Source organism: Lineus longissimus, chromosome 4, assembly GCF_910592395.1.
Source record: "Lineus longissimus chromosome 4, tnLinLong1.2, whole genome shotgun sequence".
Taxonomy (NCBI): domain Eukaryota; kingdom Metazoa; phylum Nemertea; class Pilidiophora; order Heteronemertea; family Lineidae; genus Lineus; species Lineus longissimus.
In genome coordinates this window covers 16637717-16663392 of record NC_088311.1, presented here as the reverse complement: position 1 = coordinate 16663392, position 25676 = coordinate 16637717, and the positions used below count along the sequence as shown (strand labels likewise).

Here is a 25676-nt window from a genome sequence, read left to right as displayed (position 1 = left end):
GCCCTATGCTTGAGGGACTTCACTTGTAATATCATATAAATTGAGGACTAACAGTTGACATTGTAGTATGTACAGAGAGGAAGAAAGCCAAGTAACTCTGACACACTAAACTACATGTACCACCTCGCGAGCACTATTTTTTTCGTACTTTTAGTTGAGCGGTGAAAGACCGGAAAACGGTCAAAAAACCTGCATTGTGATGATGATGATGATGATGATGATGATGTGTTGGCCCTCACATACATGTATTGCTATTTTTGTCAGCCTGACTTGTTCACTACAATCAGGGAAAACAGTGCCCTCTTTGAGTGATTCTAGTCTATCCCTCCCTTTGCTTGAACATAAACAACACCTTTCCTTTTTTTATTGCAGGAACTAGCAGTCATGCCTGACACCATGAACAGTCCCCCGGTACAGATGATTGTGCGTGTGCCATTTCCTCAACCAGAAGAATCATGCAGACTCAACTGCAACATTTGTTCCAAACTGCATCAGTTTCTGCAACCAAACAAACCAAAGCAGGTAGGATTGAATCATCATACATTTGTAGTGTTGTATCAGTCATATCCACGATCGACAGGTGTCAAGCTGTTTTGCCCACTTTGAAGATGACTTCCCAATTCGCTCTTGCTTCCAGCTGAACATCGCAAGATTTAGAGAGGTACAACGTATCGCACAATCAAGTCATGAATACGAGCTGTACAAACCACTTTCCAACTTCTCCTCAGAACGGGTCATCGCTGATGGTCTCTGATGTACAAATGTAGAGATAATGCCGTAAAAAACGTGCGACGACCACCTGACTCACTTTTTGTGATAGATTCAATGCATTATTTAGCCCTAACAAGGAAGAATTCGAGGCTGAAATAGACTTTTTTATACTCATTTGCCATGTGTTTGGTGGTTAAAATGTGATTGGGGAGTTGACAAAATTTTTTTTTTGAAAACATGAGCCGGCCCCTGGGACGGCCTGTCGGTTTTCTGGTGCCCCCTGGTTCATCCTGTCACCCCAACAACCTGCTTACAGTAGTTGGAAATGCTGACTTTTATATTTGATCATGTCAGCACAGTGAATTGCAGGATGGCCCGTTGATCAAGCTACACCTTGATGTGTGGAGACTGATGTAGGCTGGTGGCTTGATCGAGCTACGATTGGCCGAATGAGGATCTTTGCCAGACTGATAACAACAGTTGCTATCAGTTGATTAAGGGAGGCAACAGGCTTAAGCAATCTTAACACTAGACGCTGGTATAAAGTAGCTACCATCTCAAAAAGTTGTGCCATGGATATAGAAAAGAACAGAAGTTTTTGATTTGCAAAGAAATTGTTGCAACACCACCCTACCAGGGACAGATGGGGACTGTAAGATCACACTGGTTTTCAAAGTTGCGGAATGCCATCGCAGTGAAAAATTACTCCGTATCTTTTTACATACAGAACTTCTTCCTCAGTAGATTTTGCCCCTTCTTCTGGAGACACAGGCATGTAATTTTCACAGATAATACGTAAACTGTAAGAGTTGCCAAAAAAATCTCCTGATGTCTTCAGAAAGGAATGGTCTAGCAAGACCGCTCATTTGAGAATCACAGATTTTATAAAATACATTGTGTACATTCAAGCATACACGCACCTGCCATGTCTGCATGGGGACGAAAAAAAGCAGAGGTTCGAAAACAAGTAATTATACTGATTTAAACCTTTACTCATGTTATGTATAATTGAATTCAATTTTACTCAATCTACATAATTGTATTTGCAAATTTAGGCAAATCTAATTTGGGATACACATGATGAATATGACATCATAGATGATGTCTTATTCAACCGCGTCATAAACCATTCAAGCATTTCCAGAAGGTCATCAGATATATTCCGGATTTGCCATGATGCTGAGAATATGCATCGCTTTTGTCCGTCGATCGGACTGATCGAGTGACAGAGCAGTGCATAGTGCAGCGAGTGGTTTTAAATATGAAAAAATGGTAAGTTAAAAGGGGTACCGGTATGCTGTTCGTAATTACCAGTAGTTTTGCCCTGGCTGGACCACCAAATTACGAATGGCATACCACTTAATCATTTCACCACTGAAGACTTTTTGCTTGTGCAAGCCCGCTATGCCAGGCACATGACGTCATTGCCGACATTGGCGTGAAGCGTGACGCAACAATATTTTTCGTTAAAATGACGTCACGACATCACTTGTGATGTAGAGATCAGAAGCGCAACCGGGCCATCATAACGAAATGATGCAAGGGGTATGCCGTTCGTAATTACTAGCAGCCATTTTGAATTGTTAATCAGTAGTCCCCAGATTTGATTAGGTCAGATCAGGCATGGCGGCCGAACAGTTCGGGAGCACTTTTTTTTAACGAAAATAGACAACCTACGAAATTAAATTTCGGCCATTTGAAATTCACAGGCAACAAGCTTATTCAAGCAATTTACTTGAAGACGTGGTCCATGTCTTTCAATTTTCATGATATTTTGAATGCTTTTGGTGATGATTTGATTGAAAGGGCCAACTTGGGTATAAGATATGTTGGTTTTTTTTACAAAAACAGCTTCCAGCAGGACCGCAAATTCTCCAAAGAGGATGAATGAAAACTCTTTGATTTTGAACTGCGATAAACAATGTGCATACTAGAACGGATGGTAAGCTTAGAGCTGCTTAAAATTCGCAAGTCATGCCAAAAACTGCCTTCCAACACTGATGAACATCGTTATCAGAGAACGGCATTAGTGTCATACTACTAGTGGCGGTGCATGGTGTCAAGTTGGCACATTATCATCCTGGCTAGGTAAATCACATGCCCCAGTTGTCCCTTTAAAACATAACGTTTATATGTCATGGTAAACATACGCTGGGTGTGAAAATGGTCTTTTCAAAATGGCCGAAATTTATTTCTCGCATACGATAATCCGCTGATACTCCCAATTTGATTTTGAGGGGCTGCGGGGTAAAAATTGCGTTGGGCTTTTCGGTCCAGGTAAGTAAAAACAACTTAACTTCAAAGAAAGCCAACTGCAACTGCAGTGGTAGTGGTACAGTAGTTTGCCCTCCAGAGCCCCAAACGATGCCTACATAACATTTACGAATGGACTTTAGCCCAAGGTCAGGGCATCCTCTTGCAAACAGGGCCTACAACACGACTTCGCCTTACGCATGTTTTCATTGAGGGAATAAGTATGTATCGAGGGAAATGGCCCGATATTGTCCGGATGAGGTCGGGGCTGTTACCTTCAAAGTGAGCGTGTTCGGCAATGCCGAAATGGCAAGAATTAAAGATGATCAGATTGAACAGAAAAAATACCTTTCTTCTTGATCTACTGCACAATCCAACAGTGTCAGCGAATTATACTAGTAACTGCTTCAGCAACCAATGTATCATTAGTGAAAAAGACAGCCTTATTTACACAAGAAATGTCCTTTTTTGAGTGACAGAAAATATATTTTGACAAAAGTCCCGTTGCCATTGATTGATGGCGAAACTTGTCCCCACGATTTCATTGGCCTTCTACTGCAGAAGCTACTGTGCATGAATACACACATCAATCCTAGGATTGAGGATTTTTAGTTTTCCACTCAATTAGCAGACGGCAGCAGCTACCTCACCACGACTCCAGGTACAGAGGCACACGATGTGGTAAGCAGATACAAAGTATCCACGCAGGCTGGGTGTGTACTCTCCGAATGCAGTGCACCGGTCCGGTCCCTCTCCATTTGAGAGATTGTAAAGGATAACGAAATGAAATGCCCTGGGAGTCTATTCCCCAGCCGTTTGAATTTCCCGCATACTGGTAGTGGATGGGTACGAGGTAAAACGCCATGTTAGACCAGGAAATCGGAAAGAAGCAGTAGTTGTTTATTTATTACTTTGTGGTTTTGGGACATTCTCACTTTGGATTAGGTCTTTTTGATTGCCATGTTGTTATAATCAAGATCTCTCATTCTGGTGAGTAGTTGGAATTAGTTTAAGATGCCTTGAAAACCTCTTTTGATGGGAAAACACTGAGTTCCTGTTCATCACACTAGTATCAGTCCACTGTCACTTCTACTAGTATTGCATTGCTTGATTGCACATGTATAGTTGAAAAATATTGAAAAGTGACATGCTGGATAGGCCTATGATATATACACACAACACAATAAGTATCTACCTGTGTGTAATCTGACTAATCAGTTGGTCAAATTACTCGATTGCCCGTAATCTCTGAATCAGTCAAACTGCGGTCGATCGGCCGACCCCTTTCCAAAACACTTTGACAAATCGGCCACTATCGTCAGATTGATCGATTGAAGTGTGCGCGCATGGTCATGTGACCACACGAGCCAGCATCAAGGATGCTGCAAACTGCGTCACGTCAAATGGCGAATGTCGGCCAGATTAAGTGACAAAATCTAATTCTTAAACATCTTTGGTCTGTTTGGATTACACTTCCTTACTTGCGGCGCCTCTACGCATACGTGCAGGTAAAAATTTAGTCCACATGAGATCGCATTAGGCCCGATTGCGTTTAAACGACCGAATTTGATTCGGATGCATCCGAACGAGCCGTGATGGAACCAGTAAAAGAGGTGGATCACTTGGAGTCCCGATGGGACCACACGAGTCCCGATTGGTTTGCGTCTACACCAGAGAAATTTAGACCGCATTCGGATTCGATTGGATCTCATATGGTCTATTTTCAGTCATCTAAACGGTCCTTATATGTTAGAATGTTGTTCAATACAAACTTGATGAAAAAGCGAAGAAATTACTGAGAGTGCGATGTTGGGATTGATGAATTTTAAAGCTGCAAATAGTTTGGTCAACTCATGATGCACTACCATGTTTAAGATGAGACTCTTGGTGATCACAGTCTGAGGCCAGTGATCGAGTTGCAATGTCCTACTGTCCCGATATTTTATACTGATTTCAGAGTGCATCTTTGGAAGCTTTCAGTCTGTGTGTACTCTACTATGGTATAATACGGTATGGTACGGTGCCTGCAGAGAAGTGCCAAAATTTCAGTTGTGCACTGGGGTAATGGCTATGAATTACCAGATCCAAATGTACATCAAGAACATATTCCTGAGTGCTGGGCTTTGACCTTATTCAGGAAAGCATATTTGACCTGTCAGCTTTAACTATTTAAAAATCAACAGGGAACCACTTGCCTGGCCTTCACAGCTAATCAGAGTCTGTTTTTATACAAAAGGTGACTGACAAGCTACTATAATAATCGACAATGACGACATCGCCAGATGTTGTCTACCAGACTCCAATCCTAAATAAAACTGCTCATTTTTTCACCAATTTCCCATTGGCCTTCACTGCCAATCAGGGTCTGTTTTTATACAAAAGGTGACTGACACGCTACGATAATAATCGACATCGCCAGATGTTGACTACCGGACTCCAACCCTAAATAAAACTACATGTACTCATTTTCTCACCAATTTCCAATCACCACTACTCAAGGTGACATCATCTGACGTCATCGCTCTACTGCACAACGTCATGCCACTCCAACACAGCATCGTCTTTTACGCCCTGTGTCATTTTCGTTACTCCAGCGGTCTCGCCAGTATAGCAAAAGACACATTTCTGAGCTCAGGCTGTGGCCTGATTGCTATCAGAAAGAGAATCATCAATTCCTCAGCACCATATACACATTACTTCAAAAAAACTGTGGCTGCTAGATGCGAGTGGAAAAATGTAAATTTCTGTCAAAAATAGTTAAAACTGGTGAAATCTGGGCTGATTAAATAGGGGTGTTTTTGTTGGCACTGATAAAACTCTTTATGGATGGACTTAGCACACCACACTGCCATGGAAGTCTTCATGCATGTGTATGGGCGGTTATTTCCGCATAAATAGAGGTTGTCTCAAATAGACATTTTATGTCGTGTTATGACTCGAATAGACGTTTGGTGGCGCTTTTCAAATAGACATACACTCAAATAGACGTTTGGTGGCGCTCGTATCTCAAATAAACATATATTGTCGTGTTTTCTGATTTGTGTGTATAACTCAAATAGACGTTTGGTGGCGCTTTTCAAATAGACATACACTCAAATAGACGTTTGGTGGCGCTCGTATCTCAAATAAACATATTGTCGTGTTTTCTGATTTTTGTGTATAACTCAAATAGACGTTTGGTGGCGCTTTTCAAATAGACATACACTCAAATAGACGTTTGGTGGCGCTTTATTTGAGATACGAGCGCCACCAAACGTCTATTTGAGTGTATGTCTATTTGAGATACGACACAATATGTTTATTTCAGGTACGTCTCCGTTAAAACGAGCGCCACCAAACGTCTATTCGAGTCATAACACGACATAAAATGTCTATTTGAGACAACCTCTATTTATGCGGAAATAAACGCCCATACATGTGAGTACAGTGTCGATGGAAAACTTCATATGGTTTATTCTCAAGTCAATAAATCTCATGAGCAGTACCAGGGAAACAGTGGGAATTTATCTGAGAGCTCATCAAATGATTCAACTACCTGAAGAGAAAGGCATGGAATTTCAACTTTATCAAAAAACTGCCTTCAGGTCTTGATTTTCTTTATGTTCACTCAGCGAGTTTGATTTTTACTTCAGCATGTGTAAAGAAGAATTGAGCATTGGAACATTGTTTCATGGATTTTGAAATGCAATTGGTTGATCTTTGACTTGCATAAAAAGTTCATTCACTCCTTTTTTGGCATTGATGCATAATTAAAGTAACTAACTATTGACAATATACCAATGAGGAAGTTGTTTGGGAGCAACAGGACGATTTGGAAAACTGCAGTCCAGAATCCTCATAGCCTCGTGGTGAACACGTACTGCTGGCTAGGCACACAGGCCTCTGTTCAATCTCAGGATTATATTTCTGGATGAAGCAAATTCAAGGAACTAAAATTCCTGGCTGTTCAGAACAAGTTGGAAGCTTGGGGACAAATTATCAAGGGTCCGTCGTCGGATGATGAGACTAAGGTCCATTGTAATTGTATAACCTAAGTGTCTATGCCAGGCCAAGTGAACTGAAAAATCACACATTAGTGGACAGTAGCCTAATGTAAAATACATCCAGTAGGGTTACAATGCCAGAAATGTAGACATGGTAGATGACTGACTGCATTTGGCAACGTCTTGGCCGCTGAAAGGGGTAAGACATGTAAGACCATGTGGTTCAGGATGTTGAAAAAGGGGATCCATGTCTGCCATTAGAAATGAAACAGCCAAAAGCGATATTCAAAGGTCCTTTGGTAGGATTGACCTTTGGTATGACCATGAGACAATTCTGGTCATTCTGCTGCAACATGCTGCAGCCAAACATCTGAACTCTTCACATCATTCATATGTCATACATGTATCATTGTGTTGCTGCATCTGCTGTTTGTTATGCCGGGTTCTCCACAAGCCTTAATGGTATGATGGGCCGCCTGACCATTAAGGGGGACCGCCTGACCATGGGCCGCCTCGCCAAGAAAAAAATAACCCAGGGACACCTCTAGTCCACTTCCTTCTATAGCTCCATTATGCCTCTAAAGACATGAAAAATGCTTCAAAAGTTCATGAAAATCAAGAAATGAAACTAAGATGAACTTTGAAGAAAATTTCGATTTTTTTTCCCCCACGCGCGGGAAAGATTTCGCCAAATTTCGTAGATTCGCCAGACCTTTCACAGACCCTGCGGTGAACCCTGGTCATGATGTAGCCAACCGCCAGGATCTGCCAAGTCACCATGCCTATCCAGCTAATATTGTAATGTCGGAACATCAATCAAGTGAGAGGTTAATCAAAATGAGCAAATTGCCTGATACATCGAGCTGGTTTCATAAAATTGATTACATTATGGCAGACGATATCCTTGGTCTGCTGGTCCTTCCAATCAGCAAAGTGTTCTTCATCTTCATCATGTATATTGCAGTCCATCGTCTGTTATTTATTTCTCATGTAAAAAGGTGAAGTGAGTTCTTGGATTAGGAATTACTGCTGTGCATCACTATAATCCCTAATGTGGAGGTCATTTGGGAATCATCATGAAAGAAGTATGATTCTCCACCTGCTCTCAATCAGCATGCACACACAGAAAAAAAAGAAATTTGACCAGTACATTGTATTTCGCCCTCCAGAGCCCCAAATGATGCAGATAAAACATTTACAAAAGGTGACCGGATTGGCAAAAGCAAAATATCCTGTCGCTTGTATCCGGTTACCATTTCCATGAATGAGTTCTTTGGCGTTCTCATTCATGCCCATGCATTGCCGGACACAAAATCTGGAGACTTTGTTCTGACTTCTGCCAATCGTGACACCGATTCTAAGCCAGGAGTATTGCAGCTAGATCTGCTCGGCAGCAGTGCAGAACTTGTGTTTACATGCACACATCGTGTAGTAGGAATTTCAAAAAAAGATGGGTACCAGTCTTACAAATATTGTTCCTCATAGTGTAAAAATATGATGAAGAGCACCATTCTGTGGTTAGACTACTCTCAGGGTGCTGCCTCCTAAAACTTGTCTAATAGTAAGTGAATGATTCGAAATCTGTGCCATTTATACCAAAAGAGCATTCGACAGACGAGAGCCGTATCTGGAAAAGCTGCGGCCACCACTACCTGTTGAATGACTATCCCACCTTCAGCAAGTTTGGTGACACTACAGAGGCATCTGTTGCCTGTTGTTGATCATATTGGCTAAGTTTGGCCAAAAGGGTTATTGTCGTCCTGGGTGATGCACAATATCACCCAGCCTCAATCTGGGTGATGCATAACATCACCCTGGGTGACATTGTGCATGCACAACATCACCCATGCACAATGTCACCCAGGGTGATGTTATGCATTCCTTTCGCTATTGGTGACGGGGTTGTCGAATCAGCGGACGTCACCCAGGACGACAATAACCCCTTCAGCGCCAACAACTGAAGTGTTCTGGTCCCTGGCCACCTATCGATTTGTACACCAAGAAATTTGGAACTCGGTTTGCAACACTGCTTGGAGTCATGATTCCGGCGGTGACCTGTGGTGGCAATTGGGGCAATATAGGTTATTGCTCCTTATCAGCTTGCATTGTACTCTGTTAATTTGACCCAAAAGTCCAGTAGCTGAATTGAATATTATGGAACATGCCATTTTCGATCCTTCCGGCACATATCATATCATACATCATGTACATTTATGTGACATGTGGACATATAAAAAAGTGTATCACGTTTTTAGCTCAACTGGGTGAGCTTATGTTGTCACGTCTTGTCCGTCGTCGGTCAACAATGGTGGCGCTTATGCTCATTCTTGACTCTAGAGAGTTGAACTTTGCGTGTGGATGTCTTATGACATGATGACTAATTCACACGCAAAAAATTATTGCCATTTAACCTACTTTCTGGGCTCCAGGCGGCCATCTTCATACAACCTTATTTTGTCGATGTCTCATGAATGCTCTGATGGCTACAACCATGAAATTTGATGGAATCTGTCAATATTGTACAAGTTGACCCAATTTAGGTCAATTGTGACCTAATTTTGACTTAGTTACTAAGTTCACAGAGGTCAAACTCTGCCGTGTCATTGATAGTTCCACATTTTATCATATAGAAAAGTCAATTTAACCTCCATTATGGGCGGTTATTACCGCAAATAAAGACAAACCAAAGCAAAGACACTTGTGTAGCATATCAAGGACACGTAGATTGATACTCCTGGGCGGTTATTACCGCAAATAAAGACAAACCAAAGCAAAGACACTTGTGTAGCATATCAAGGACACGTAGATTGATACTCCTATGTGTGCCACATCAAAGACATCTGGACCATACACCACATCAAAGATAACGATGCGAAGTCAACAGGCGGCGCCACCGTCTTGGGAAAAGTAAAAACGATTTCGACAACTATAGGTTTTTGTTGATATAAGCGACTATTTTTATTTTTATAATCATTTTTTTCTCGCAGTGAAATTTTTATTAATTGATTCAACTTCAATAAGTTAAATGAGAAGGAAAATAAATATCTCGACTTGAAAAAAAAATTTAATTTCAAATTTTTTTTCTTGACTTGAAAAAAATATCTTGACTAGAAAAAAATCATTTCGACTAGAAAAAAAATCATTTCGACTTTTTGAAGCAAACGGCTTGCCATAGGAGAGAGGTGGCAAATAACAACAACGTCGACAGGCAGCGTACGGCCGCCAGCAATCTACAGTGGCGCCGCCTGTTGACTTCGCACCGTTATCTTTGACATGGTGTATGGTCCAGATGTCTTTGATGTGGCACACATAGGATAGTATCAATCTACGTGTCCTTGATATGCTACACAAGTGTCTTTGCTTTGGTTTGTCTTTATTTGCGGTAATAACCGCCCAGGAGTATCAATCTACGTGTCCTTGATATTCTACACAAGTGTCTTTGCTTTGGTTTGTCTTTATTTGCGGTAATAACCGCCCATACTCCATGTCTCATTTCATACTAACTAAATCAAACTAAATCATTCCCAGTTGAGCACAATGTCCCCAGTACATTTCATTCATGTTTTGCATGTTTCATGTGTAGGTAGATGTTGTACAAATTTGATATACTGTTTGTAACTTGTTATTTGTGTTCACCTCCCCGAAACTGCTGAAAAACCACTGGTAGATGTAGGCCTACATCGGCATGGGGCAGTGTAGTGTTGGATTGTAAAGGAAAAGGTTTTGGCAGTAACCCATGTTTTGTACAACACCTGCTTTCCTAGATTCCTACATAAAATGTTTTTATCTTGGGTAAAGTACAGGGCCAACTTGATCTACTGATGGGCCTGAATTGTTCGCACAGGTATTTGACTTCCTTGGAGAGTAGATTGCTTTGTCTACTGATTATAGGGTGTATAGTGTATTATGTTCGTCAACATAACATAGGATTTATTGGCACTTCTAAACTGGATGAAGGTATTCTTGAGCTGCTTGTAGTAGTTCTATGTCATCACACCAGTAGGCATTTAAATACAAATACTTATCTAAAATCAGAAGCACAGGTTATGGTTAAGGAACAGAATGCAAAAGGTGATCAAAATAGTTGTCAGTCAAATCTTGTTTACTGATTCATTGTTTGGTGTTTGTGAAGGTTAAAATGCTAGCTGTTGATCCTCTAGATCAATAGCTGGACTTGTGCCATACTTAATAAAACACAGTAGAACCTCTCTGCAAACCTCTTGAGCAGTGATGTCAAAGTCAGTATTCTGGTGGGTTTGAGTGATGTTATTGGTCTGTCATCGTAATGTCATGGCTTCATTGCTCTAGTAAATAATAAAAAGTGATAAACAGAAAAGACACTTGTCTGTTTTTGAGTGAAAATATCACACTCGTGATTGTCTGAACCCTGGAAACCCAGGAGACTGCAGGTCAGGTGGGTTTCCAGGCTACTCTTGTGATATTTCCACTCAAAAACAGACTCATGTGGTTTTCTTACTTGATGTCATCCATTTATTATATACTTTGTGTACATAGACTTTTTATCCTGCTGTTTGATGGCAGGTGTGATGTTGTTTCCCTCTACTTGGTCAGCATTGGCCACTGCTGTGGTTCTGGCAGATAAATGTTAATCATGCTCTTCTTGTCTGCATAATTGATATCACATAGGTCTTTGAAAAGTTATAAAATGATGTAAAGACTCCGACATGCTGTAAAAAATCCTTTGATCCCCATCTGACACCATGAGACGGATGGCGCTGGAGGCTAAGATCATTTTCCATGCATGATTTCATCCTAGATTGAACATGTTTTTTCCACAGATCAATATCCAATTACCTCTCTTATGATCTCCTGTAACTTTCACAGCCTTTAAAGGATGGATATGATCAAGAAGCTTCTTAAGCTAGTTTGGCTGAATCACAGTGCAGTTCACTGCTCATTCCGAATTGCGCTAAGATAGGGGTGTATTCCAATATCTCGATGGCAGTTTTTGGCTATCCCCAGTGTTCTCCGCCACCTATTTTGGTCAAGTGGGCCACCAGACCAAAATTAAACTATTTTTACATTCACGACCAGACCATTAACATACCACCAGACCATTTTCTCTGAAACTGTAATGGTTTTCTATCTTAGACCACCAGACCAAAAATTTCTTCAGACCGTTATTTGTGGAAAACTTCAACTTCAACAAAATCTGAGCTTACCACCAGACCAAAGAAAAATTGATTGGAGAACACTGCATCGATCCTAGCATATCAAAACAAACTTTTCCCATTACCCCCTCTATGTTCTGTTGTCATCATGGTGACATATGGCGTGGAGACGTGCGTGCACTCAAGGTAATTGTACTTTTCAAGTTCCATGCAATGAATCATTTAAAAGTTTCGTTGATCTCGTCTATGATGAAGTGTTCTACATACTATCATCATAATATTGATCAGCATATCATTTTCCCATGGCGATCTTCATGGTTGTTCAATTACTGATTATAGGATAGTATCGAGACCTAATTTCAATCGGAGTCTAAATGACGCCATTTGGCATGTTCCCCTCTTTTGGCGTTTGTGAGATATTTCTCAAGATGCAATCTTTATAGTTTGTCCCATGATAAATGCTTGATCTATGTAAAATATGTTAAGTTGTACGACTTGACTTTATTAAAAGAAAGGTGACATTCTAGAATTCTGCAACAGAAGAAGAGAAGATAGCCAAAGAACATTAAGAAAGTAAAAAATCTGAATGCAGAGAGAGGCTGCTGGACAGTACGACTTTGTCAACAATACTGTCGAAAACTCCGCACTTCGGGTTTTCTACTGGGGAGTTGCTGACTACAAATTGATGGTGAACTTGACTCTATCGTATCTTTTTTACAACTGACTTTATTTCTACAAACTATTGACTAAGTAAACAAGATTACGAATTAACAGATGTCAAGAGATGAAAGAAGGTGCTTAGACGATTAAGCTTAGCTTAATCCGCAAGGATTTCCTCAGACTTCCTGGCTCCATGCAGCTGCAGCGACTTGTCGAACTAATAACTTGATTCAGGAAATGACTTGGTTCAGGAATGTGTAATTCCTGACATTCCCCCCCCCCCCCCCGCCCGCAAGCACATGGTTATTTTAATCCCTGAATAGTTAAACAGTGATTGGCTAATCATCCTCGGTGGTCTGCAATCCAGACTGACTGATACTAAACGGTGTTCGAAACCGCTAACTACACAAAATACTTGAAGTAAACATGAGATGGTAGATAAGCTTCAATACATGCAAAGTACGTTAAAGAGATTAATCCGTATTGAGATTCTAAAGTTTCTAAACTAAATGTCGAGATGATGATGATCAAAAGATGAATATCTATAGCACGATGGTGTCAAACATGTTACAACTAACTAATATTCCATGATAATGTTCTAGTATTTCAATATAGATGAAATTCAAATGTCAATTCGATTATGTTGATTGTCTCTTCAGTTTCTCATGGACGACAGGCGTCGTATCCCCGACGGAGGGGAGCATCCACATTACTATACATTGCCCAAGTGTATAGCTTTGACGAAGTGAATATTAAAACGGAATGTCACGTACGCCACAATATCTACTGTCCGTAGTAATCCAAGTGCTCTCTGATTTTGAGCCTCGTAATGTCAGTGGTTGACCGTTTTGGTCGAGATTTTGTTTTTTGAACAGATTTGATTTGCGCAGACCGTTCGATGCTCTCGTCAACGGTTAACTCAAGCGGATACAATTTTCCGATTGCTCGGTTAGATTGCCCTGTGGCAGTTTTGACAAGCGCAGATCGGGTCAGCCCATCTTGGCCTCTGTTGAGTTCTTTTATGATCCCAAGTTTCCAGTGTCTCCTCTTGGCATCCTTGTCGTGTACAAGAATGACGTCATCAATTTTAATGATGTCAGCTTTGGCATTTTGTTTGCTAAGTTCGTACTGGTGTTGTTCCCGTAGCCTAGCGAGATACTCGTCATAGAAACGTTTCTTGAATGTTTGTAGTCGTTCTGCGCGTTTGTACGCCAATTTCTCAAGTTTATCTCTGCCGGCGTATGTTACATCCAAGTTATCTTCTCCTTCGTGTGGCAACAAAGACATATCATGTCCGTATATCAGATTATTCGGTGTTATCGCTTTGAGTTCATTTGGATCTGATGACAAATATGTGAGTGGTCTGTTGTTTACCGTTGCTTGAATTTCTTTGATGAGAGTTTGAAACTCATCAATTGGAACGAGTGATTTGCGCAAGGTTTTCTTAAGTGCAAGTTTCGTCACACCAATCAGTCTCTCATGAACGCCAGCGAACCAGCTGGCTTGTACGGGTGCATATTTGAATGTTATTCCTTTCTTAGACAGGTGGTTTTGGAATTGTTCTGTTCCCACAATGTTGTACAGCCGTTTCAGCTCGGTGTCGGCGCTTGTAAACGTTTTGGCATTGTCACAGTAAATGAGGCTAGGCACTGAATGTGTTGAAGTGAAACGTCTGAAAGCTCTTAGAAATGATTCAACAGTTAAGTCCGGCGTGATTTCAAGATGTATGCCTCGCGTGGTGCAACACGTAAAGAGACAAACGTACACTTTTTGTATCGAGTCCTTAATTCGTACGTAGAGGTGTGATGTAAAATCTACAGCAGTGGACTTGAAAGCTGACAAGTCGTTAATCCGAAAGTCTGGCAGTGGTGGTGCGATGGGAGTCAGATATGGACGCCCAGACACTTTCTTACAGATTACACAATGTCCGATGATTTTCTTAACGGTTGAGCGCATTGATGTGACCCAATACTTCTCCCGAAGATAAGCCATGGTGGACCCTAAGCCGTAGTGTACCACGTTGTGGTGGGCGTTCCGGACGATTAACGTTGTTATGTAGGATTGATTTGGCAGGAGAATTGGGTACTTCCTGTCTGAGCTGACGTCTGAATTAGTAAGCCTCCCGCCGCAACGAATTGTTCCTTTTTTGTCAAGAACGAGCCCTAATTGACTGATGATTGTGGGTCGAGAAGGCAGCTTATGCCTTCCACTTTGTTCTAACTTCAAGTAATCCGTAACGTGCTTATAGTGTTCGTTTTGAAGATTTGTAATCCATTTTTTTCCCGCGTTAGCGATATCTTGTGCAGACAGTTTATTCCTGTTTTTGAGTCCGGGTTTGAAAGCGCGTGATACTAAGGCGGTAATTCTCAGAAGTCTATTCCATGAACTGAACTTGTCCTGTGCTATAACGTCGCTGATACTTGCGACAGGTGTTGTTGCGACCATGCTTGTAACAACGAAGTCATTTTGCATTTCAAACGCGGCTGTCAGAGAGACGGAACTGTTCAAGGTTAGGTCGGAAAGTGCGGTTAAAGGCCACGTGGTTTTATCATCCTTGAGCCATTTTGGTCCCTGCAGCCATGAAGAGTCCTTCAATTCCTGATGTGTCGCACCACGTGATAAGATGTCTGCAGCGTTTTGTTTGGTTGACACATGGTACCAAGAAGTCAAGTCTGACTTCTGACGTATTGTTTGCACGCGGTTGTGAACAAACTGCTTGAGTTTTTTATTGGATCTGAGCCAGTAAAGCGCTATCTCTGAATCAGTGCTGTATACCACTTCGATTGTCTGATACTGCGTGATGTAGGTATTTCGCAAGGTCTCTGCATAATTTACCCCCAAGACCATGGCCATCAGTTCAAGCTTAGGGACTGTGAAATTGACATTTTTCTCTGAGATGACTTTGTTCTTAGAGCCGATGAGGGCGACTTTATTGTTCTGTTTAGCGTAAGCGACACAACCAATGGCGGTGGTGGGACATGCATCACAGAATACTACGATTTGTAACGGTTTGCTGGTGTCACCCCCTAGCCAACGGGGTATAGATAGCATGTGCGTGAGAGAGAGGGACTCCTGTTTGATTGTTTCCCATTCTTGCCGTTCGGTGATTGATAAGTGTTCATCCCAGGTTTTTTGGCCTCTCCACAGGTTGTTCACGTAAGACTTAGCAGGGACTGTCAGCGGTGCTACAATTCCGAGCGGGTCGAAGATTGATGCGGTCTGAGATGTTACTTTACGTTTTGAAAGTTCTCCTGATGATTTGAGATCCTTTTTCGCGACTGAAATCTGATCAGATTTGGTATCCCATTTCAGTCCAAGTACCCCTACAATGTCAGATTTTGTTTGTACTCCTTCCGATCTGATTCTTTCATCGAGTGTTTCCGAGTTTGAACTCCATTGGCGCAAATTGAAAGACGCGTGGTTCATGATCTCACGAGACTCCTGGAAGTAATCCAATGCTTCCTGATTTGAATCGACTCCGGTTAACAGATTGTCGACGTAGAATTTTGTTTTCATATCCTTGGCAACTGGGGTATCGTAACTAGACAGATGCTTGTGCAGAGTGATAGCGAGGGCGAATGGGCTGGAAACATTTCCGAATATGACAGTGTTACAGTGATAAGGAATCAGTTCTTTCGAGACATCATTGTCTTTATACCAGAGGAATCTAACCCACTTCCTCTCCGATTCTAACAAATGCACAGCTAAAAAGGCACGAGCGATATCTGCGGACAGACCAATCCGTTTGGTCCGAAAGAGCATGATCAGTTCAGTTAGGTCCTGAAGCATATTAGGTCCTTCATAAAGGCATGAGTTGAGCGATGGGCTACCACTACTGGCGTCAAAAACGATTCTCAGGGGGGTTGTTTCACTGTCACGGAGTACGGGAAAATGAGGCAAATAGTGGCCGGTGTCACAGTCATCTGGGCTGCCCTCTGAGATGAAACCCTTGTCCAGGTTTTCCTGCATTACTTGGGTGTAGTTGTTGAGAAGGTTTAACTTACGTAATCTTGCCATGACTTGACGTAGCCTGGCTTCGCATTCCCTTCTGTTAGTGAGTAGTTCCGCGTGGTCTGGTCTCCATGGTAACGGAACCGAATAGTTCCCATCCTTGAACTCGATTTTTTGCATGAAGTCCGATTTAAACTGTTCATCGAAATCAGTGTCATTTTCATCCGTTGGCTGAAGAGTGCTGCTGTTGATGAATTCCTCAAGTGATTGTATCTCGGGATCATTGTCCTCGATGATATGTTCGTTTGCGGTTGTGTTGATTCGATTTGCTGATGTAATCACGGAGTGTTCGATTTTAACGGGAAACAGTGGTCCTGACACAAAACATCCCAAATTTGAATACTGTACTGTCGGCCCGTCCCCTTTCACTAGACGATTTTCAAGGAACTGGAAGGCATGATCACATCCAATCATGATATCCACGGTGAATTCATCGGCAAAAGTTATTTGCTAACTTGTTTTCAATGTTCGCTATGTATGGGTACTCCTTACATGTATTCCATCCTCGTTGATTGATGGGGTTGACTATTTCATCGGTGATGAGAACTTCAATTATTTTGATGCCGTCAGTGGTTGCAATTTCAACATTTGCAATGTCGTATTGCCGTTTTGAAGAGTGGCCTCCGAAGCCATTAACACTTATGGATTGGGAACGCACCGGGTTGAGTTGAAGCTTTTGTGCTGTATCTTTGCGAATGTAAGAGGACATGCTTCCTCTATCAATCAGCACTCCTGCTGTGGATTCCTTCCCTTTATTCTGTAAGGTAACATACCCTGTTTCTAGTAGAACTGTGGACGGCCTATTGGTTGCGCGTTTTTTGGAGTTCACGTTTGTTGTTTTAAATCCCACGTGATCATTGATATCGATTTTTCGTACATCGGAGTACTTGGGGGTTACGGCACACATTCCTGTGTTACTTGAATTTCTGTATTTCTGTTCAAAGTATTCGTGAAGACTGGTGTGGTGCTTTTTACCACACGTGTGGCATTTGCTGCGGTTGTTACATTCCTTGGCGATATGAGATGTTCGAAGACAGTTGCTGCACAGGCGTTTGTTGAAAACGGCATTGTATCGGTTTGTTGGCGATAGAGTGCATTCAAAACAACTGTGACCGGAGTTGCAGAATTGACACATTTTGGGTTTGGCTGCGGGCACACTTACAAACGAATCCAATGAAACTTTACTCCCGTTCAGGTTTCGATTCTGATTCTGCGTACTTTTCCTATGACTAATATCCGACTGTGGAGGAGCATCTGCGCGTTCTCCAACGTTTTCAAGCTGTTCCGAGAAAGACTGCATGAATCGCTTTAAGTCAAAAGCATCCTGTTGCCCTGAGGTTCCCATTTTTTCCCGGAAGAATTTCGGTAACTTCTTTTCGATGATTGGTACAATAAACGGAGCGCATTTGTAGATATCGACGTTGAGGTTTTCTAGGGACCGTATGTCCCCCATTACTCGGTTGTGGAATTCCCGGAGAGCATTATAATGTCCTGCAGGCCCTGGCATTTCTAAGAGGTTATTCACATGTGATCGAATGATTTTTCGGGGTTGTCCGAAACGTTCTTTCAAGATTTCTACCAGTACTTTCAGGTTTTCCCCTGAAGCTTGAAGACCAGCAACAGCGTCTGTCGCTGAGCCCGTTAACTGTCCCTTGATATAATTGTATTTCGTGATATCCGCATAGTTAGCACTGAGAACATCTGCTTCAATCGTGTCCCAAAAGGATTTCCATGATGTGTAAGTCCCATCGAATGTCGGTAATTTCAACTTTGGCAGTTGTGCTGTTTTGGGTACTGACGCGGCTGGCGCGTCGACTGTCGCTGGCTTTGCGACCGTTTTCTTGGACTGTAATTCTACAAACTTACTCACGTGCACTAGTTTGGTTCGATTGTCTATATTCCTCTGTTTCGTTTGTAAGATTTCCTCTTTGGTTAGGTCATCTTCCTTCTGTTTTGTAACTAGTTTCGCTATTTCCACGTTTAGACTTTGTAACTTGACGAACGTTTCGTCGATTTCTGTTGAACATGCTTCAACTTTTGACAGTTCGAATTTCGTTGGTGACTCTTTTTCAATCACGGCATTTGCCTGTTCGAAACCGGTGTCCAAGGCTTCCTGTAACAAGTCTCTGTTTTTCTTGAGTTGATCGATTTTATCCATTTTGACCTTTACGTTAGTATATCGCGTTGTGTATTTACTCGGTGAATTTCCCAGATCCTGGTCACGGCACCATGTCGAAAACTCCGCACTTCGGGTTTTCTACTGGGGAGTTGCTGACTACAAATTGATGGTGAACTTGACTCTATCGTATCTTTTTTACAACTGACTTTATTTCTACAAACTATTGACTAAGTAAACAAGATTACGAATTAACAGATGTCAAGAGATGAAAGAAGGTGCTTAGACGATTAAGCTTAGCTTAATCCGCAAGGATTTCCTCAGACTTCCTGGCTCCATGCAGCTGCAGCGACTTGTCGAACTAATAACTTGATTCAGGAAATGACTTGGTTCAGGAATGTGTAATTCCTGACAAATACCAAACGGTCAGAAATGATTAGAACCCTAAGGAAAACTGGAGTTTCAAGCAGGGTGACCTCATTGAGGAGGGACTAACCAAAGACAACAGCAAGAAAACCATCGATACCCTGAAGAAACTGACTGAAAGCCTCAACAACAGAAGGCAACCGCCGTAGGATATAGAAGTGACTGCCTTCTTGCCTTTTAACTGAAGTGATCATACCGAAACAACGCTTGCAAAGACCATCTTGCAAGGCACAGTTGCTGGAGGGAGAAAGGTAGGAGAATGAAAGGAAAATACAGATGGAGAACATCAAATAGTGGAACGGCTTTACAAATTCTCAACTTATCAAGAAGGCTGAAAACTGATCTTTGAGAGCTGCCATTGCACCCGTATGCCCTTATTTCATCTGGCATCACTATTAGTAGTGGCAGTAGTAGCACACCCCATTTATGGTGTGTGTGTACACCCAAATTAGGGGTGTCCTAATTGGGGTCAAAATTACAAGAAACATGAGAAAATAAAATTGGGAGGGGGCGGGTCCCTGACCTCCTCCAGAAAATCTCCTTCTATGTACCTTTAAAATGACATCTCACTCTTGTATACACCAGTTTGAGGAATTGCTGGTGGATCACAGCATTCCTTAGGTTTTCATGTTGTTGGTTCAATGTGCAAAAAATGCTGTTCTATGATTACCTTTCCTGATTTGCTTCACTGTTGTTTAAGTTAAAACAAATTACAGTAATTCTTTGGAGTTGTTTCTTTGACTCTTGATTTTTTGTGTGGTAAGCCGTATGTTGCGCCAAGATACCACTGACATCTGAATGCTTTACCCTTTCCGTGCGGCTGGCTCTCGACTGAATGTGTCGAGCTCTGCTTGCGGCCGGTGAGAAAATCTCTCCAACTAAAATAGGTCTCGAAAGATGGCAGCGCGCACTCCATTGCTAATGTATCTGCGACGTATTTGTTATGGCTGTCCGTGTACGATACACTACGAAGCAGATGAGGAACCCGATTTTGGATGGTCTTAGCGACTAGGGAGGGGGGGGGGGGGGCACAATTCAGACCCTGAGGATGAGGATAGTGACAATGGCGACTATGTAAGCAACTCTGAGAGTGATTCTGATAATAATTATTTAGTGCATGGGGGAGCTTCTGTGGCCAATTCTAATGGCAGCTATGACAAATGGTTATCAGACGATATCGACAATCCACCTGTTTCCGCTAGGGGGTGTGCCAGCTAGAGAGCGCGGGAATGCTCTGGGCCATGCAAGGGGCCGAGCGCGTGGTCGGGCACCGCAAAAGGCACCAGCTCGCACCAGACAGCCTATTTCTGTTGTAAATTGGGACAATATAACTAACAATCATCCTGGGCCAACTTTCCTGAGGTCTTTACCCCCATGGGGCGTTACTGGGCCAGGTAACATTGACAAAGATATCATCAAAAATCCATTGGATTGGGTTCTGGCCCTTCTTTGATTCATTCAAATCCCTATATGTTTTTAGTTAGCATAGTATTTATATGTTCAAAGTGATTACTTATAAGAACACAACTCAAAGACAGTTGAATTTGTTCTAAAAATGACAGATTTTACAGTTTGCGACAAGGCCTGAAGGGTCTAAATTGACCCTCAGGACCCCCAGACCCCACTACACTACAAGACTGGAGTAAATAGTGATTTTGTTTTCCCCAAGAAGTTCTGTACATGCATTCCTGGTTTTAGCCTTTTTGTGTGACTAGTATTTGAGATAGATTTGATCATAAAAAAGGCCAAAAACTTCTGAGTTTCAGTGAAAATATGGAAAAAGGCGTATTTTTTTCATTTTGCCGCCCTGACCCCAGTTAAGGTGGGAATGAACCCAAACTACCACCAATTGTTTTTGGTTTTGACCCTAGATTGAAAATAAATAAGAAAAGCTAATTAAATGGTTTTCTTTTTTCATAAAACATATCAAATAATATGTTCAATTATTTTGTCCACTTTTTTACAAAAAAAGGAAATTTGTCAACTTTGACCCCCTGGCCTGACCCCCAAAAGGTGTCCAACCTGGAAAAAAATGTGTTTTCAATAACCTCCAGGAAGTTCTCCATCTCTGGTAAAAATTTCATCAGTGTATTGCCAGGAGATTTGTACAGCAAAAAAGCACCTAAAAGGTACAGAACTAGGTCAAATTAATTCCGCAAGTCAAGCTGGATGGGGTTTGGGAAATTCTGCATGGACAGGGTTAATGTGTTCTGTAGGTTATTCCAGCAATAGCATTCTTCATTGGTTTACAGTAAACACAGACAGAAACATTGTTTAATGGGGGCATCATCATGTACCATACCTGACCTGAATGCTCCCCACCTGACCTGCCTCAGGACAACATGAAAAGATAACCTCAGATTTCACGCTGTATACATTATACATTTAGAGTCAGCTGTATGATGCACCTATTTTCATCAAGGATACAGAAAGAAAATATCATACGATTATTGTCAAAAATTGATCGAGTAGTCTTTATTTATATTATCATCAAGAATTCAAAATGAAGACCTGTCATCATTAATTCTTTCCATTTTGCATTATGATATCTCTTTTGTTTTAATAGTGAGTAGAATGGGTTGTCTGAGCCAATATTTCCATTTTTAAAAAACGCCCTATCCTGATTCCAAATTTCCACTACTCATTCCAAATCCTGGCATCCCCAAAATATCATTCCCCTTCAGGCTTCTCAAGATAAAACATTTTGTACCTCAAAATTTGATCGAGGCATAGCTTTATTTTAGGTTGATAAAAACACAAGGTAGTCTACCAAACTTTTCCGTGCAGCCAAAAAAAAAAATTCGTCCCCGGAAAATTCGTCCCCTAGGAAAATTCGTCCCCGGAAAATTCGTCCCCGAGGATAATTCGTCCCTGAAAATTCGTCCCCGAGGAAAATTCGTCCCCGGATAATTCGTCCCCGAGGATAATTCGTCCCTGGAAAATTCGTCCCCGAGGAAAATTTCGTCCCCGTAAAATATGTCCCCTAGGATAATTCGTCCCTGGGAAATTCGTCCTCGAAGATAATTCGTCCCTGGAAAATTAAACAAAAAAGTTGAAAGTTTCTGACATTACTTTCTAGTAATAACTACTACTTACTACTTTCGACTTTTCTCATTCATTATATCTCTCTTTACTACCCTACTAGCTAGTTACCTACTCCACTCTTTTCATAGTAGGTAGAGGTAGGCAGGCGAAATAATTTTCTTTTTCAAATAAGTATTTTTACTGGTCAGAATGAAAGAAAAGCTCTAAATTCTTCAATAAAATATTTCGCCTGCCTACTTCTACCTACTATAAAAATAGTGGGGTAGGTAACTAGCTAGTATGGTAGTAAAGAGAGGTTTTACACTGAATGAGAAAAATCGAAAGTAGTAGTTATTACTACAGTCCATTCGACAAGACTTATGAGTCTTAGAAAGTAAAGTTAGAAACTTTCCACTTTGTAAAATTTTCTAGGGACGAATTATCCTCGGGGACGAACTTTCCAGGGACGAATTATCCTCGGGGACAAATTTTCCGGGGACGAATTATCCTCGGGGACGAACTTTCCAGGGACAAATTATCCTCGGGGACAAATTTTCCGGGGACGAATTATCCTCGGGGACGAATTATCCTCGGGGACGAATTTTCCGGGGACGAATTTTCCTTGGGGACGAATTATCCGGGGACGAATTTTCCTGTAACCTGAAAACCCATCGAATATGCTGTAGAAATTGTAAATGGGGTCTGGTAGTTGTAGTATTACTCAACAGATTGCCAATCTCAGCAACCTGTGGTCTACACCAGGACTGTCATTAAATGTCTTGTTGACTTCGCATTCGACACGTTCGGGATCACATTGAGGCTACGATCGACCCTGCAACAAGTGTTGCAATCTTGATTGCTGGTCATGGTGATTTGGATCACTCATTTATATAATGCACTCAATCTCCTTTATTTGAACAATTTACAAGAAAAGGTATTACCTTGTTCATGTAAGATGAATGGAGCCTATATAGATAATTGTTCTAGGTTCCGTTACACATTCTGCTGTAATCAAATTAAACACAACTTGATCTCATCAGATAAATCAAGTTTGTGTGCTTGGTGCAGGTTGGCTACTATAATTTGTGTCTGAAAATGGAAGTAGGCCTACTTAACCTGGCCGGGCATATTGGATCTGGGAGTGACAGCAAAGGCATGGATACATTCAGAGTCTCGCCCTGAAGTTCAGACATTGAACTATATCAGAGTCTGAAACGTTGATGATTGTGATGATGCTGGCACTGTCTACCCTCAAGAAGAGATTACTACAGGTACAGTAGCTGCTGCATTCCTGCAACCAATCCAGACTTGTTTTACTACAGCTACGGCCAGTATGTTTTCTGATGGAATACATCGAGTTCTTCATTCTTAGAGGTATTTTTATAGGCTGTGGTGATCCACTTGAGTATCAGATTTATTAAAAAGGTTTGAGTGGGCTCTTGCGGGAAGTATTTGATGTGGTTCAGGCAGGTTATGTGAAAACAGAGTTGTTTTCATCTGAGCACCTGATAAGTATGCTAGGCCTGCATGTAGGACTATAGTTGCGCGTACACCACGAAATATTGGTGGACCAATTGCACGTACACCACCACATTGCCGCAACAAATTTGTTCGATGGTCCAAATTCGCCCGGCTTGTTAAAAGCTCGGCGTTGTCGTGGTGTACGCACTAATGGATCGGCAATTAGCTAGTTAGATGGTTCGGCGACAGGCAGCGCTTTCGAAATGGCGCTTTCTGCGCATGCTCGGGAGGTGAACAAACTAAAGTTAGCGCGGAAATCTTGACAGAAATTTTGACAATCAACCGCGTTCGTAAACAATCGAAAATGGCTCCCAAAAGTGCCAACAAAATTGAATATCATGTGTGGCCAGTTTGAGCCATTAAAATAGCGCAAGTGCACGATATTTCTACCTCCAATGCAGGGAGCGTGGAGAGCAATTTATTGTTTGCGCGCCATCTGTTGCCGGATTTTATAACTAGCTGCAGCGGTGGTGTACGCGCTTGGTGGATTTTCGATGGTGCGGCATTGGTTCGCGAACCAAGATTGGTGGTCCATTTTCAGGTGGTGTACGCACGGCTTATATACTGTGTCGGTGACAATCGACAGTATTATTAGAATTGGTACCACCTGGAGAGCATAAAAATCCTAGTGACCTTCATTCACGATACATCTTTCCCAGTCGGATGCATTCACTTGTTCATGTTTTCATACACACAGCCGGAGGTAGCCACACAGGTTTTGTAACACCAATTTCGATTAACCTCAATCAGCCTCGTCCCCACTCTCTCCTCATTCGATTATCTCTGCCCCTCATTGGCCAGTGCGATGATAACTGACAATAATTGAGCTGTATTCACTGGCTGGCGATGATCCTGGGTTCAATCTATTCCAACTGAGGAAAGGAATAAAAAATCAAAAAAGGTCAAAATAGGAAGGAAGACAAAATGTGTCTTAGTGCTAACGCCCTCCCCCCTCCTCCAGCAAATAATAACTTCATAATACATCATGTATGCATGGTCACACTTTTGAAGCAAGGAAAAATAATCTGAAAGATACATTTACGCTGTAGGACCTACTTTAGTTTGGAATTTCAACAGGAGAATCCTGAAACGAAAAATTAATGAACACATGTTGAGAAAATGACGTCATCATCAGACCCCGATTGGTCTTCCTATGCCTTCTTTAGACCAATAATTTGGCAGATGATGTTACAGCACCATATTGGCAACAACTAAAATATTTAACCTTGAAATAACCATTTGCTGCAGTCTAGGTCTTCGATTGGAAAAGACCCTTGAAGGTTCACTGAACGATTCAGTAGCACATGACATAGGATATTAATTTATCAACATGGGCTAATTCATGTTTTAAAAAGTTGTTTTAACCCATATGGAGGCAAGCACTTAATATTTCTAAACGGCATTTCAGGTAGTGGCTACCAATTCAGAAAAACAATGATAACAACACAATGAACCAAGGTAGACCCAATTAAGTACACATTTTCCGAAAGCTCATAATGTTATCTAAATATTCCTGATTTGATATTGAGAAAGAAGCAGAATTTAACCACTAAAAAGGGACTTATTCACCAAAAAGGGCCAGGGGGGTCGACCAGCCAAACCACCCCTCACGACCACAAACATTGACCAATACGCACTGTTGTAAGTGCTGGATTGAAACTAGAGATTATATACTATCAAATAAAGTCATAGACTAACCCCTATTCCCTATACTGGATTTTATAATTCATTTTTCGGTAGCATCCTCCATAGCTGGTCTGGTCCCTCCTTCAGAAACCCTACAACCCCCCAAAAAATACATCGTAAAGATGAAATCAAACTCACAATGGCAAGAAAACA

General features: G+C 41.6%; 3 protein-coding genes across 10 annotated transcripts in view; 1 reads left to right on the top strand and 2 right to left on the bottom strand.

Moving 5' to 3' along the window:
- The first annotated feature begins 3829 nt into the window (after positions 1–3829).
- Positions 3830–25676, top strand: part of LOC135486203 (focal adhesion kinase 1-like) — an 88506-nt gene continuing 66659 nt past the window's right edge. For 7 of the 8 annotated variants that reach the window (XM_064768856.1, XM_064768853.1, XM_064768851.1 and 4 more), the window contains exon 1: positions 3830–3954. The gene's annotated coding sequence lies outside the window, so the exon portion shown is untranslated. Of the gene's footprint in view, positions 3955–23580; positions 23588–25676 lie in introns of those variants that run through there. The other variant, XM_064768850.1, reaches the window with a different exon arrangement.
- On the bottom strand, positions 13523–17164 carry LOC135486787 (uncharacterized). The gene has a single exon (XM_064769886.1). The coding sequence runs from the start codon at positions 17162–17164 to the stop codon at positions 13523–13525; it is 3642 nt and encodes a 1213-aa protein (XP_064625956.1).
- LOC135486786 (uncharacterized) lies at positions 17181–18908 on the bottom strand. The gene has a single exon (XM_064769885.1). It carries the CDS (start codon positions 18906–18908, stop codon positions 17181–17183), a length of 1728 nt encoding a protein of 575 aa, XP_064625955.1.